This window comes from Acanthisitta chloris, unplaced genomic scaffold, assembly GCF_000695815.1.
Source record: "Acanthisitta chloris isolate BGI_N310 unplaced genomic scaffold, ASM69581v1 scaffold44494, whole genome shotgun sequence".
Taxonomy (NCBI): domain Eukaryota; kingdom Metazoa; phylum Chordata; class Aves; order Passeriformes; family Acanthisittidae; genus Acanthisitta; species Acanthisitta chloris.
The window spans coordinates 3,206-16,597 of NW_008670652.1; the positions used below are offsets into that span (position 1 = coordinate 3,206).

Genomic DNA, 13,392 nt, shown 5'->3' on the forward strand with positions numbered 1-13,392 from the left:
ATTTTCTTAGATGTTCCCTATTTGTTTTCTTTTAGTTGGTTTGTTTTTTTTAAACCACAGCACTTTTTCCAAGTAAAACACTAGAATTTACAAATAATGGAACTAAGATGGTGCAGCCTTAATGAGAAAGCTGTAGGAGCATTTAATAATGTGAGTATCTATTACTCTTGAAGGCCACTGAACCCCACAGAAGGAGAACGCTCTAGACAAACCTGCAAGATTATAATTATGTCATGGCCCTGTCCCTCCTTTCTTTAAACTTATCCTAGTCATGTTTCTTACTATTCCTCATCAATAATTTGTAGCTTAACAGTATTAAAAAACTTAATTAAAAACCACTCTCCCAGCATTTTCCCTCTAATATATACCTACATTCCCATGTAAATCAACAGCCAGGATGAAACAAGATCTTCCAGCTGACAGTTGAAATGAGATGGAGACAGGTCTCAGCTATACTTTTATTAACAGCTTCAATAAATCAAAAGTAGTATTTCTTTTTCCTATGCTGCTCAAACCTGAGGCACTGAATTCCCATTATCTTGTTTCTTCTTATATAGAATTAAGCAGCTCCAAAGCTTCTTTCTGTACCTGAAAGAAAGAAATGTAACAAAACAGTGTCAGGTATGTATACACTTTTCCAGCAGAACTTGCCCTGCAAGCACCCAAATATTTCACCACAGTTCTGTAAATTCAGAATGCTCCTAAGACTAGCCATTTTCCTTCTGTACTTCAAGATGCTCAATACCTGAAACTTGAATAGGATAAAACTGCTTAAGCCAATGTCTCCAGTAAAAGTCACTTACTACATGTAGTAAGTTTGTGTTAATACAGATAATTAGCTCTTGATTTGCTGTAGTCCAACAGTAGCATGTAGAAAGTTGTCCTACCTCTGCCCATACACAACCTATCTAGGGTTTTCAAGACTCTGGACAGCAACTACAGAAATGTGAGAAGACCATTTCTGAGGCTCTGTTTGCCTAAGGTTTCTGGGTAAAATCTAATAAAATTTTAATACGACCTGTTTACATTTAGGTATATATTAAAAAACCAACAACCCAAACTACAAAAAAATCCCAACCCAAGAAACTTCTGGTCATGCACAGAATCACTCCTGACTATTCCTTTTGTGTGGTTCCTAGGAGAAGCTTTTTTGGGATCACTGGTTTCACATGTCCCTCCAGCTACTAGGAACTGTCAGAAGAATTGACCAATATCATACACACTTGAGATCACTGCTCCTTTAGGCTACTAAATTGCTGTATGTTTTGCAAGGCAGTGGAGGAATATAACCCCTACTCATATTTCTACTGAAAGATGAAGTATTTCTTAGTTAGGACATTCAGAATGTCACAACACATCTGGATGATGACAGTTAAAGCATATGCTAAACAAATTAGAGGTCAATCAGCCATAAGAAAATCAATTGGAAATGAGGCTTTCTTAGTCTTCCTGCTAATAGGACTGTTTATGAATGGTAACTACAATTGCACTATTAGGTTTAGATTAGGTCATCTCTACACGTTTAGATAGGAAGCCAAAACAGGATCCTTCTGAGCAGTTCCAAAGGGTAAATAAGTGCCTCATGTCACCTACCATTGAAAGTTTGCCCTCAAAGATACAGTATCTCCATTTGTCTCAAGTCATACCTTCTGCATCTCTCCCTAGGGGCCTGGAAAGGACTGCAGTGTTACGCTTTTGATACATCCATGCTTTTTCCTTGTATTCACATTGGTTGTTAGCTCTTCCAAAATGTGACTCCAACTTTTCCAGTTTTAGGCATATGAAAAGTCAGTCTGTGCTCACACAGACATAGGCTAGGCCAGGTGCCTGCCTGAACTTCAGCAAAACAGCTAAGGCTGGGTGGTTGTTAGCACTACAAATCCATCATGAAGAAGAAACGATAACAGTTCTCTATTATTATAAACGGAGTATGTCCAACCACTATGTTCAGAGGTGGTTAGCAATATACTACAGTTTTTTGGTGTTGATGTGATTCTGAATTAAAGGTGCTGAACTACAGTTTCCTCTGAATCAACTTAGATCCCACTGCCATGATGTCAGACATTGGTTACAATATATGATTGTACTATTACAGTTCTGAACTTCCTACCTGTTTGTCCTCTTCTGTCTGTGCAGGATACTCCTTCGCTTTGCTTAACCACAGAAGAGCCATCTTCTTATTGTTTAACTTCAAGTATGTCTTCCCCAAAAAGAGCAAATTTTTGCTGTAGAAATTTGGATCAGCTACAGAGAGACAGGAGAAAAGCTCTAGCAGCATACTATCAGAGCCACTTGATACTTCAGAAAACACATACAGCATTTTGGCTTTGGATTAGAAGGAATCCAATGTAAAACTTTGACTTGCTATAGATTTTGGTCTGATATACAATTATTCTAACTAGCAGCTTGTTATTTAACATACTAACTGAAACTGGATTCCTCACAAAGAGCAAAGCAGTGAGCTTAATGCATAATAGCTTTGCTTTGCAGATTATTGGCTTTTCTGGACCTAGTAGTTACAACAGGCAATGCAACCAGCTTAGCAAGTATAGACAGGGGAAAAGAGGGTACATTTCTTAGCACATACAGATCCTACTTTAGCTTTTGCTGCACAGATGAAAATCTAAAAATATTTGTACTCACATTCAATATTTTCTAAGGAGAGATTTAAAGCTTGATTTTATAAAGCAAACTTTGGCTATCAATCATTATTAACTAGTCTTGCCTACTGTTCATTCTTATAGCATAAGCTTTCTCTGCTGCTGGATCTAAGGTCAGGATTCAAAACATACAGAAGTATATCGGAGGCAAATTTTGACATGAAGTTTACTGCTCCAGTTCACAGCTGCATTACTGGACACCCAGGGGAAGATACACAATGAGCTTTTCCTTTAAACCTCACTGATTTAACTATGTACAAATCTTTCATAGAACAGTGTCTTTATCTTTCAGCTAGTCAGTTTTGCTTATGGCTTCACTCTTGGAGAAATAATAGGTCCATATTTTCTTTTACATCATGTGGACAGCTTTACTGCCAGTTAGACTGGCACTCTGATCCTAAAATAGCTTCTGAAATAATAAAAAGTGTGCTTTTTCTGTTCTATTTAGAATACAGATGACTTTAAGAAAATTTAGAAAAAGTAACATAAAATTTTCTTTTTTGATTTCTTCTCCCACCCTGTACATCAATTGAATTCCTCCGGGAAAATGACAAAGTACAAATTTCACTTTAATACTTACTCTGAAAAAACCTTCACATTACACTCTTAAGTGATAATAGTAAGTGTGTAAGATACTTTGAGTATCTCTGATGAAATGTTTTATCATAACAGTCCAGTGTGCTGACTGCTACACCAAGCTGATGTGTTGATCAGGTGATCATACACTGCTGGCTATTAATAACTACAGCTGTTAAGGTAATACCAAATGCTAGAGGCTCACTGCAAATCATCATTCACAGAAGATACCTTTCAGTCAAAACAAGCTAGAAGTATTACCTTCCTCTGCCATGTGGAAGTACCGAAGAGCCTGTAAAAGACAAAGTTGTCTTAATTAAAATGGAGAATAAACACAACAGTTAAACTAAAGCCCTACGTGCCTGGTTAACATAGCTGAAGAAGGACTTATTAATTCAGCATGCTACTGATGGTTCTTATGCAATGTACAATCAGATTTGACATCATCTCAACAGAACTAGTACTTATCCAACTATTCCCAACCACTTTTTCCATAAATACAGTACCTCCTATTTGTCCCCAGCAAACTGGATTGTGTTTTTACAGTTCAATCTGTTAAGATAATTTTGAATTTTATTTGTACCATCCAACATATCTGCAGTTTTCCCCATTTGCTTCTCATGTACAAATTTAATAGATGAAATGAATCTTATAATTCAGGTAATTAGTGTTAACAAATACTTCAGAAAGAACTGACTCCCACAGAGCACCAGTTAGTACTCTCTTACATGAGGATACATAGATATGAAATCCACACATTTATCACCTGGTTTCCCATCCTGCACATAAGAAATTTAATTCCATCCTTACCTCTCCCTAATGGTGTTAGTTGGAGGGAAAACACTCTCAAAGAACTTTAAAGTGTGGACATCTCTACAGAACAGATTTTGTACTGAAACTGCAAAAATCTTACCAGAACAAGTTTGCTTTTTCAGCCTCTTTTAAGTGCTACAGAACTCTTATGTTGGGACTGGCATGATTCTGCAGGACTTGAAATCCTGGTTGACACTTTGTATTCTTCTGACAGTGATTTTCAGCAAAACTTACAAGCTTGACAGTCCACTAAAAAGTTTCATTTGTTTTTCAATCAGAGCTTAAATTGCTCTTGTGTAACAGTGAGCAGCCTTCTGCAATTACTTTCCAGTGACTCCCGACCCCACACCTACAAGAACTAAACAAGTACTGGCTGATCTAAACAAAGATTATAACAGCTGCAGCAAACTTTCCTATGACCAATTTCATTTTCAATTCTATGTATGTACAGGTATTTAAATAAGATGCATACTCTTTTAGACACCCTAGAAGATAAACACCTGGACAGTATGTTTTAGAGTGTATGATGGTGAAATTTTCATAGAAAAGATGAACAAAAGTACTTTCAACTGAACAAAACACTGGTAAGTAACAAAGCAAGCTGTGCTTTCTGCATTTATTATAAAGGGACAAATTCTAGTCCTATCGAATAAGTACCTGGTATAACACCACCGTATAAATTATCTGCACTGAACTAGTACAGTTATCTGCAATAGACCACAATAGTAAACACAAACTAAGTTACATGCAGTGTTTATTTTCTACTGCACGGGCTACATAATTGTTATTATTCTGTGTGTGCTGCAGCTGAAAAAAAAAGGTTTTTTATGATTTTAGATATCCCTCTCCTCTTATATTCTTGTTTTATTATTGACAGTTGTAAACTCACAAGTCAATGCTTATTCCATAAGCAGAGGTCAGCTTTGACAGGAGAATAAGGAAAAGTATATTCAAGCAGCTTTGTGAGGGGAATAATCTGTGAAACATTTTCACTGTACCTCTTGAAACGTGGAGGTTGGTGGTGTGGCAAACAGTGTTGCAGCTATTTTTCTTTGGTACCATGGCATTTCAGCAAAGGAGTAACACCTGCAGCAAAAAGAAACGTTTTTAGCTACTCTGCACATTTTTCTCTTGTTTCAAGCAACATTCTTGTAATTGTTGTTTCCAAGAGTCACAACTCCAGACACACTGCAGGCTCTGTAAGCATGTTGTTACACCTGTACAGCAAAATACCCAGATGTCTCAAGCTGCTAATACAGAAGTTTTGGTGTGATTTTACTGGGAACTGTTAGTACATGAGGTAAAACTAGAGACAATTATTAAGCATGAGACAATTTTTGAGCTTGAATGATTTCAATAATTTGTGTGTTTTGTTCCAATATATTCGCAAAAACAGCACAACTAATTGCCTTACCTCAACACTACTTTGTTTTTCTCAGTTATTAAAGCAGATCTGCAGTACATTCCTGAAAAACTGATTTATAAAAATGAAAATAAACCCAAGAATCAAACCACTATGTTCTAGGGTAGGTCATGCTAAGCCTGTTTTCCTATCTACTGAATAACACAGGTAATCAGTCAGTCACCTATTTTATTGGTGCTGGGAGGACTGAACATTTGTGAAGCATTTCAAGTCCACAAAACAATCCAGGTATAAACATTAAATGACACTATTCACTTTAGTAGCCTCCCACAATGAGTTTACAACTACTGTTCACTCTAGAGGTGGTTAAAAATTAATAAATTTAAATATGGATTTGTTTGGAGGACAGTGGGGCACAACATGGAATACACAGTCTGAGCTGAAATTGTGTCATTGATGTGCCTTATCAGAAAGAGATTCAGTCCAGGATAGACTAGAAAGAGAAAAGTACTCGAGAATTGGCTGATAACCAAATGCCACTTTCAGATGAAGATGCTCTGGGATTCAGTAATGAGGCTATTTAAATGTACAAAACAGGAGTATTTTGGTGCCAAAAGCAGCAATAATTTCACATTTCTGACCAGCTTTTCTAATTTTTCAGGACCAATGTCTTAAGTACTTTCCAGAACAAGCTTTCTATCTCAAAACAGACCGTGAGGCTCAGTCAAGCTGGTAGCATATGCTTCTGTTTACGAATTTGGACAATTGTAATTGTTAGCTCATGTGGGAATGAATGGTGGATGCTGAAAAAGCGAAGTTTGTAAACGAATAAAAAATTCTGGAGCAGTATACTGTACTTTTCTCTAATACTCAGGAGTCAAAAAAAAGATAGAGAAAATGACTGTGGTTTTTACTCATTTTTAAAGCTACAAATGCACTGGATTTCTTTATTTTCAATCTCTCAATCTTACAGTAGAGATTTCCTGTAAAACAATATAACAGCTTTGGTCTTTTTGAGACAAATAACCAAAAGTGCTGTCTGGAGTCTCTTACTAGCACATAAAAGATATTGCCTTCCACCACACTGCTTCCACAGAATCCCTAGTTATTATGGAAAGCTGTATTTCCAGTCCCTTTGCCTGCTGGGTAACAGTAATTCTTAGTACCAATTTCACTGAGCAGTAATTTCAGAGATTTTGGTTAATACACATGCATTTATAACCTCCCTTTATTTAATATCACTTTTAAAATTCAGTATCGTAACAGGTAATAACAGAAGTAGTTAGGAAGACATCTCACTTTAGATAGCTTTTCACAGATGGCATTAAGTTGCAGCCATCACTAAAATTCAGTGCAAATTCGGTGTTGAGTTTTGACTCCATTCACACCAGCAGAACAAAATGAGCATTACAGGCAATCACTGCTGCCTGCTATGGAGTCTGTGAAGCATATTTAATGTCTGCAAAATGAGTTTATAAAAAGTTCCATAAAAATAAAAAATGAACAATTATTTTCCATCTTTTCAAGACATGACGTCATATACTTGTTCAATAGGTTTTCACATTTACATCAGTTGCAAGCCACTAAATTATTCCAAGCATTTCTGCAATTCATGTAAGGTATTAAATATTCTGGCATCTTTCTTTGCCACATGCTAACTTTTGTTTGAAAGTATGCCTTACCAAATCCCTATAAGATGAATTGTTGTAGCATCTTTTGGATTCAATTCAATGGCTCTCTGGTGAGGGGAGAAAAAAAAAACCAACACAAGATGTAAGAAGTTGTTCTGACACATTTGGATTAAAATACTTTTAGAAAGTAGACTTGTTATCCTACTGTTAATTAAACCAGATTGATAGTGTGTAGAATTTCAAGGCAATACATTATTTATTCAGTGCACAACTAAATCAGCTCACCTCCAAAAATACTGTCGACACTGACTCATTTCTAAGCACTTCTGTTTAGTAGGTCATTAAAAGTTGCACACGAGACTTGGCATGTTCAGGTTTTGATGTAATCTCTAGTGACATAATATTAGTAGTCCTTTATCTTCTCCAGTATTTGGCCTTTACTGCTACATAATCCACAGTTGAAAGGACGACCACACAGCCATTTCTCAGCATCACAGTTACATTTTATCTAGTCCTAAGAGGTATCAAAAGCTCTTCAGCTATTTCAAAACTCCCTTCTAAAAGGACTTAGTTTACTGCAGGAGGTAATTTGTACTCCTTGTTTCTGGAGCATTTCTGGGACATATGTCACAATAACCCAAAAAAAAAAAAGTGTCACCAGCAGATCTGAAGAGAAGTACACTTTCAGTATTTTGCCAAAAATTAGTTACCAGCTGTTATACAATCCACACAGTGGACATATCAATGCTGTCATAGGCAAAAACCTGTTTGCATTACCTGAAAATGGTCTTTGATAATAATAGCATTTCCAATTTTAGTCTTGATTCCTTCATAGTCTCCAACATCACTGAGGCAAATTCCATACCACTGCAATTCAAAAAACAAAGCCGAAACGTTTACATTAAAAAAGCCCCACAACCAGAACAGCTGCCAGCACCACAAATGACAACAAGCAAGAAGCATTTGTTATGTACAGCTCAGATACCATCAGAGCAACCTGCTGGTCTGCATGAGGAAGGGAATCAATGTCCTCTTCTGATCCAAGACCACAACACAAGTGACTAGACTTCACTACCTCTCTGCCTGTAAGAGGCAGGACACACAAAAAAAAAGGGCAGAATGAAGCCAGGGCCTGAAGTATTTCCAGTGAAACTCTATAGACCACAGAAACCTGCATGCTGAATGTAGAATGTGTACAACATTTTTTAAGGCAACACCATAGGAGGGGCTGATTACATTGGCTGTAGTCAACCTGATCAGTCACCCCTTTCCATAGTCCTGCACACATTTAACCCGTTTTTGTTTCCTGTACAGAGGAAATTTAGCTGCAAAAGCCTGAACTCCGATCTTCCAAAAAAGTTAGGGAGAATTAGAAACCTCATTCATTCTCAACTGAAAAGTTAGATGTCATTGTGCTGATTCAGCAAACTTCAACATAATCCGTTTCCAATTTCTACTGGCAGAAAGAATGAGATGTCAATTATTTTGCAGGGCTCACCTTGTGCGCTGCAGAATTTGATTCATTTTTTTCAAGTGCCTTTTTTGCATACTCGAGCGAGTCGTAGGTCAGTTGTCTCTTCTCCTCTGCAGAAGTGCTACTCAGCTGCGCTAGATCCCGTGACGACCGTGCCAGACGCCATAACAACTCTGCATCATCACTGGGTAGGAACAGAAACACTAACGTTTTAAAGCAAAAACCAAAGGTCTTAAACCAGTCTTTCAGAATGTACCTCAAGTGGCTGATAAGACAACAGCATATCATCTGTCATTCCATGTTATATATAACCCCAAGGTAACAAACAGCAAATGAAATCCACCATTACAGACTGTGAGAACACCAGAAGGAAAAGGAGGACTATGCTGTACTTAGCTAGATGGTAATTTTTCCAGCATTCCACTGATAAATATTGATGTTTACTTGGAATATTTAAAACATTATGCATCTTTTTCTCTAAAATCGTACTGAAAGAATGAAATTCTTCCTAGAACAGTGAGAAAACACAGATTAGCCATACCATCACCACATAAAGCTGTACATTCATGTATGTATTTATATCACTCTATCAAATGGTGTATGGCAGGTTATAGCCAAAGTTAAGGGACCTTAAGATTTATTTTGTTATCATATTGTTGTGAAACACTGCTTGCACCTCACTATACTTTTAGATAACTACCATTTTAATTTCGGCTTACTATTTTAATAGAGACTCAAATTTGGAGTCTTTCAGAGGTTTTGTCTACCTGACTATAAAACTCCTCCTCTCTCCCCCTACTTCCCCCAGAACACTGAAGTCAAAACTACCAGAAACCAAAAGTATTTAAGATGCATACACAAATTATTATTGCTGAACTCAGAATATCAATAAAAGACAGTTTTCTCACCTGGAGTCACTGCTCACAGTGCAGCAGTCCTGCTCTAGTTAACTGAGTGACACAGAACTAACAGACTATTTTTCAGCCAAGACACAAAAATTTTAAGTACTGCTAATGGAATCATTACTCCTTGGGGATAATTAGTATTGTTATACACCTACTAGCAAGCTTACACCTTCTTATGATACGGTGTCCCTTACAGGCTAGGACCTTCAATTTACTTCACAGCTTTTATACTTGCACTCCTGGCAAGAATGAAGGGAGGAAAAAGAAAAACCAAACCCAAACTGGAAACTACTGAAAACAACTGAACAGTTGGTTTCCTCCAGAAATGTTCTAGGAGCAAGATGTCTTGTCTCCTCCAAAGGAACAGACTCTTCAGTTTGCAATGCATTTTCTGCTTTTTCTTGTCCCAGTTTGCTTATCAATAATGCTTTGTGCAGTTAAGACGTAACTACATGAGTAAGGACTTTTATTTTTTTTCTATTTAGATTCAAATCCTAACATTAGACAAATGAAAACAAAGAACAGCTGGTCAGCATTGAAAAAGAAATCAAGGAGTGACTCAAAAAATTTTCAACACCTGAACTGTAGGTACTTTGACTCTACAAATGTGAAGACACATGAGTTTTTGCAGCGTATTTTAAAGGATTCTTAGACTAACAAAAAAACTAAGCAAAACCCCCCTCCTTTTCAGGGCTGAAAAGGAGGGTTAACCTTCACCTGCTACAGCTACCAGCTCGCTCTTCATTTATTTTTCCATTAGGAGGAAAAGGATGAAGAGTCTTTCTTTCCTACTTACATAAGGGTGAGAGCAAGGTTCTCCAGCATATCATAATGAGAGTATTAGTTGAAAAACTCATATAGAAGAGCACAGAAGTCACAGTAATGTCCCAGTGGAATGAAGTACCTATTTTTATGCTGAACCAGCAACCGATAGAGCTTTTCAGTTTCTCCACTCCCATACAGGTAGTCTGCTTGCTCGATCACTTCTTCCACTAAAGAAGGAATTAAAATTATGGAAACAGAAGAGTAAGTTACAGGTAATTAGGACATTATAGCATAAACAAAACATTTTAGAGTAAGACAATCTAGCTGAAAATGATGTAGCTCCTTTTCAGGCCATCATTCCAAACAATTTACAGGCACAGCAGGATTGAATAAGCAACGTGTACAATGCACAGCTAGGATGAGAATCAGTGCCTCTCTAAGGAAACTAAAACAGCTTCCAGCAAAACAGCTTTGGATGCTTGATGGATTTAACATTCAAAAGTGGCTTTCGCAGTGCAGCAGACTACTAGAAACAATTCAGTTTTTCCTTTGTGAAACTGGCAGAAAAAGAAGAAAATAAAAGCATGAAAAACAGGACCAGGAGGACAAGTGCAGTAGACATGTGAGAATAACAAAACCCCTTCAAAAGTACAGGTACAGAACTGAAAAAAACCCCCACACTTTAAAAAATATTCTTCACTCTCAATATGACTCCATAGTTTTGCCAGAACATGACTGCAGATTGAATTGGTCCCACTGTTTATTGAACAAGTCAAAATAAAACATGGCTTAAAGGTTTTCTGACTGAAGTCATGAAGATTTTCCCAAATACAACTCCAAAAATACAATTCATGTACTGAAACCCCTGTGAGCTCATGATACTAAAAGCAAAACTAATTTTGAAAATCAGAATTGGCTTTCTAGAGTATCAGTGTATGAACTAAGTACCCATTATTCTTATTATACTTTACTAAAACACAGAAGAGATGGGACAGTGTGATTTCCACAACTGGCTGAGTATAATATATAAATAAATATGTATATAGTACACAGGCCAGCATTCAGGAAACAGAAATAACAAACACTACACAATACAGGATTCTAGCATGAGAACAGATGGAATCAGAAGGACAAATACCCAAAGGTAAACAACAGGTAGATATTTCTGTTGAAGTATATAACTGTACAGGAGAAAAAAACCCTCCAAGTTTACTCTTCTGACAAGAGTAGAGCTTGAAAAAAATCACCTTTTAAGTTAAAAGCCTTGTCTGATTTTTTTGCAGACATTTCACCTATGCTTATCATCTGTTTTGTATTACTCCTGGGTCCATGATCAGACTTCTAAGACAAAAACATAATCTCTAACCCCCTTTTCAAGGTACCTAGTAAAGATGGTAGCCACCTTTAAAGGCAGCAGAGTTCTCCTTGCACAAGAAAAAAAGCCATCTAAGGTTACTAAACACAAAAGCCTCCTCTTCAGCTTAGAAAGGTCCTAAAATATAAATCACTGCATTCTGGGTAATTTTTAACCTTGCCATCTTTAAACATTTTCTATCAACCATTTCAAAGATAAGATAACGGTCTAGGTGGACTTTGGATTTTAGTGTTCAAAATTAGCTTTGTGGCACATCTTCAATGAACTGTCATGTTTGCTTGATGAGAATCTGAACACTGCTAACATATTTCATGACTATGTGCTCAGAACTCAAAGTTCCAAACAGATTCCCCACAAGGTGTTTTATGTAAATTATTATACCTTCATTACTTAAGAATGTTTTTCATGTATTTCTATATTACCCTTATTTTCTCCATATCTACTACTTGTCTTGCATAGAAAGCCTGTTAACATTGCTTTTCTTGGCAATGTAAATGCCAGATTCAAGTGGGAGCACTGAAAAGTGCAGAAACAACTAAGTGGTGTTATTTACATTCCTCATGAGAAATAAGTAATTTCTTATTTGTGTACTGAGCAGCTGTTCACTGACATTTGTTACATCAAATGAAACAGTTCCTTATCTCTTAAAAATTAAATTTATTGTCTGAATTTTCTATAAGCATCAACATCTAAGATGCTCTTCCTGTCTCTGAGATGCAGAGAAAACAGGTGATCTGAACTGACTACTATCTCATCTGCACACTGAGCATATATTCAGTTAGGCTTACTCTCAAAATCCGATTTTTCCATGTGATAGACAACTTCTAAGTCTGCAACAATATCCCCTTTTAAGATATTGTTACTGTTCTTCCAGCAGTGAGACTATCCTTATTCAAATCTTGAAAAGGACATTTTATCACCTGTAACATTGTTTTCTAGTTGGTAAAGCGAGGCTTTGCTTCCCCTTTTTCCATATCACAAAAATACATTTCTCAATGTTGTTTGAAATGCAATCTCACTATTGCTCAACTAGACTAGATGGGAATCTTTCTCAATAACAGTTATTGAATGCTTGGGCAACAAGTTAGGTATCTTACACCTTGTGCACCTGTTCTAGCCTAACAGGATGAGCTACTAGGATCTGGTTTCGGCAACACCTCAAAGAATCACTTGTTAAACTGCTACAAGACTACCCTGAACCAATTCAAAAGCATCCTGACATGAAATCACACGGCAAGCAGTCTTAATGGAGAAAAATCAAAAGCATGACACCATTTTCCTCTATAAATCCAGCACTAAAAATTTTAAGTACTGCATCAGGATAACCTGTGTACTTCAAAATTTTAACATATTACCTTTGAAGCTTGCATGAACCTCAGCAAAGCCAGAGAGCAGCCTGTGAGCTTCATAAACCACAAGGGACCCTGTTGAAAGCACAACCCCCCTCTGAAGGCTTTTTCTAAGCACCTGCGTGGGATCATAAGAGAGATATTGGTGAACATTATCACTGCGAAGTTAAAAGGGGTTTCCTTGTCTGCAGCACCGGTTCCATTTCAGATTTTGAGCAAAGAAAAGACTTTTAAATGTTAAAAAGCCTTCGTAAGACAAAACACTGCTTCATTAAGAGAGTGTTTTAAGCATATTCATAATAAGCATATCAAAGCTGGCGATTATGCTCTAAAATACGAACAGAGCACTAAACTGAGAATACACCGTAACCACGGAGCAAGCACAAGGCAAGAAGCAAAAAAAAAAAAGCAGCAAACTCGTGTTCTTCATACGAGCACTGGGCTCCAGGCTTCGGCACAACCAACGCGCCCCGCGGTGCCG

At 37.0% G+C, this 13,392-nt stretch overlaps 1 protein-coding gene across 1 annotated transcript; it reads right to left on the reverse strand.

The window, feature by feature from the left end:
- Window positions 1-401: 401 nt before the first annotated feature.
- On the reverse strand, window positions 402-13,029 carry RMDN1 (regulator of microtubule dynamics 1; the record flags this gene model as incomplete). Its single annotated transcript, XM_009073740.1, has 9 exons — window positions 402-588; window positions 2,111-2,244; window positions 3,498-3,528; window positions 5,048-5,135; window positions 7,095-7,150; window positions 7,821-7,910; window positions 8,542-8,701; window positions 10,327-10,414; window positions 12,918-13,029. Coding segments are annotated over 9 exons (798 nt in total), but the record flags the coding sequence as incomplete, so codon positions are not given.
- Window positions 13,030-13,392: the final 363 nt, after the last annotated feature.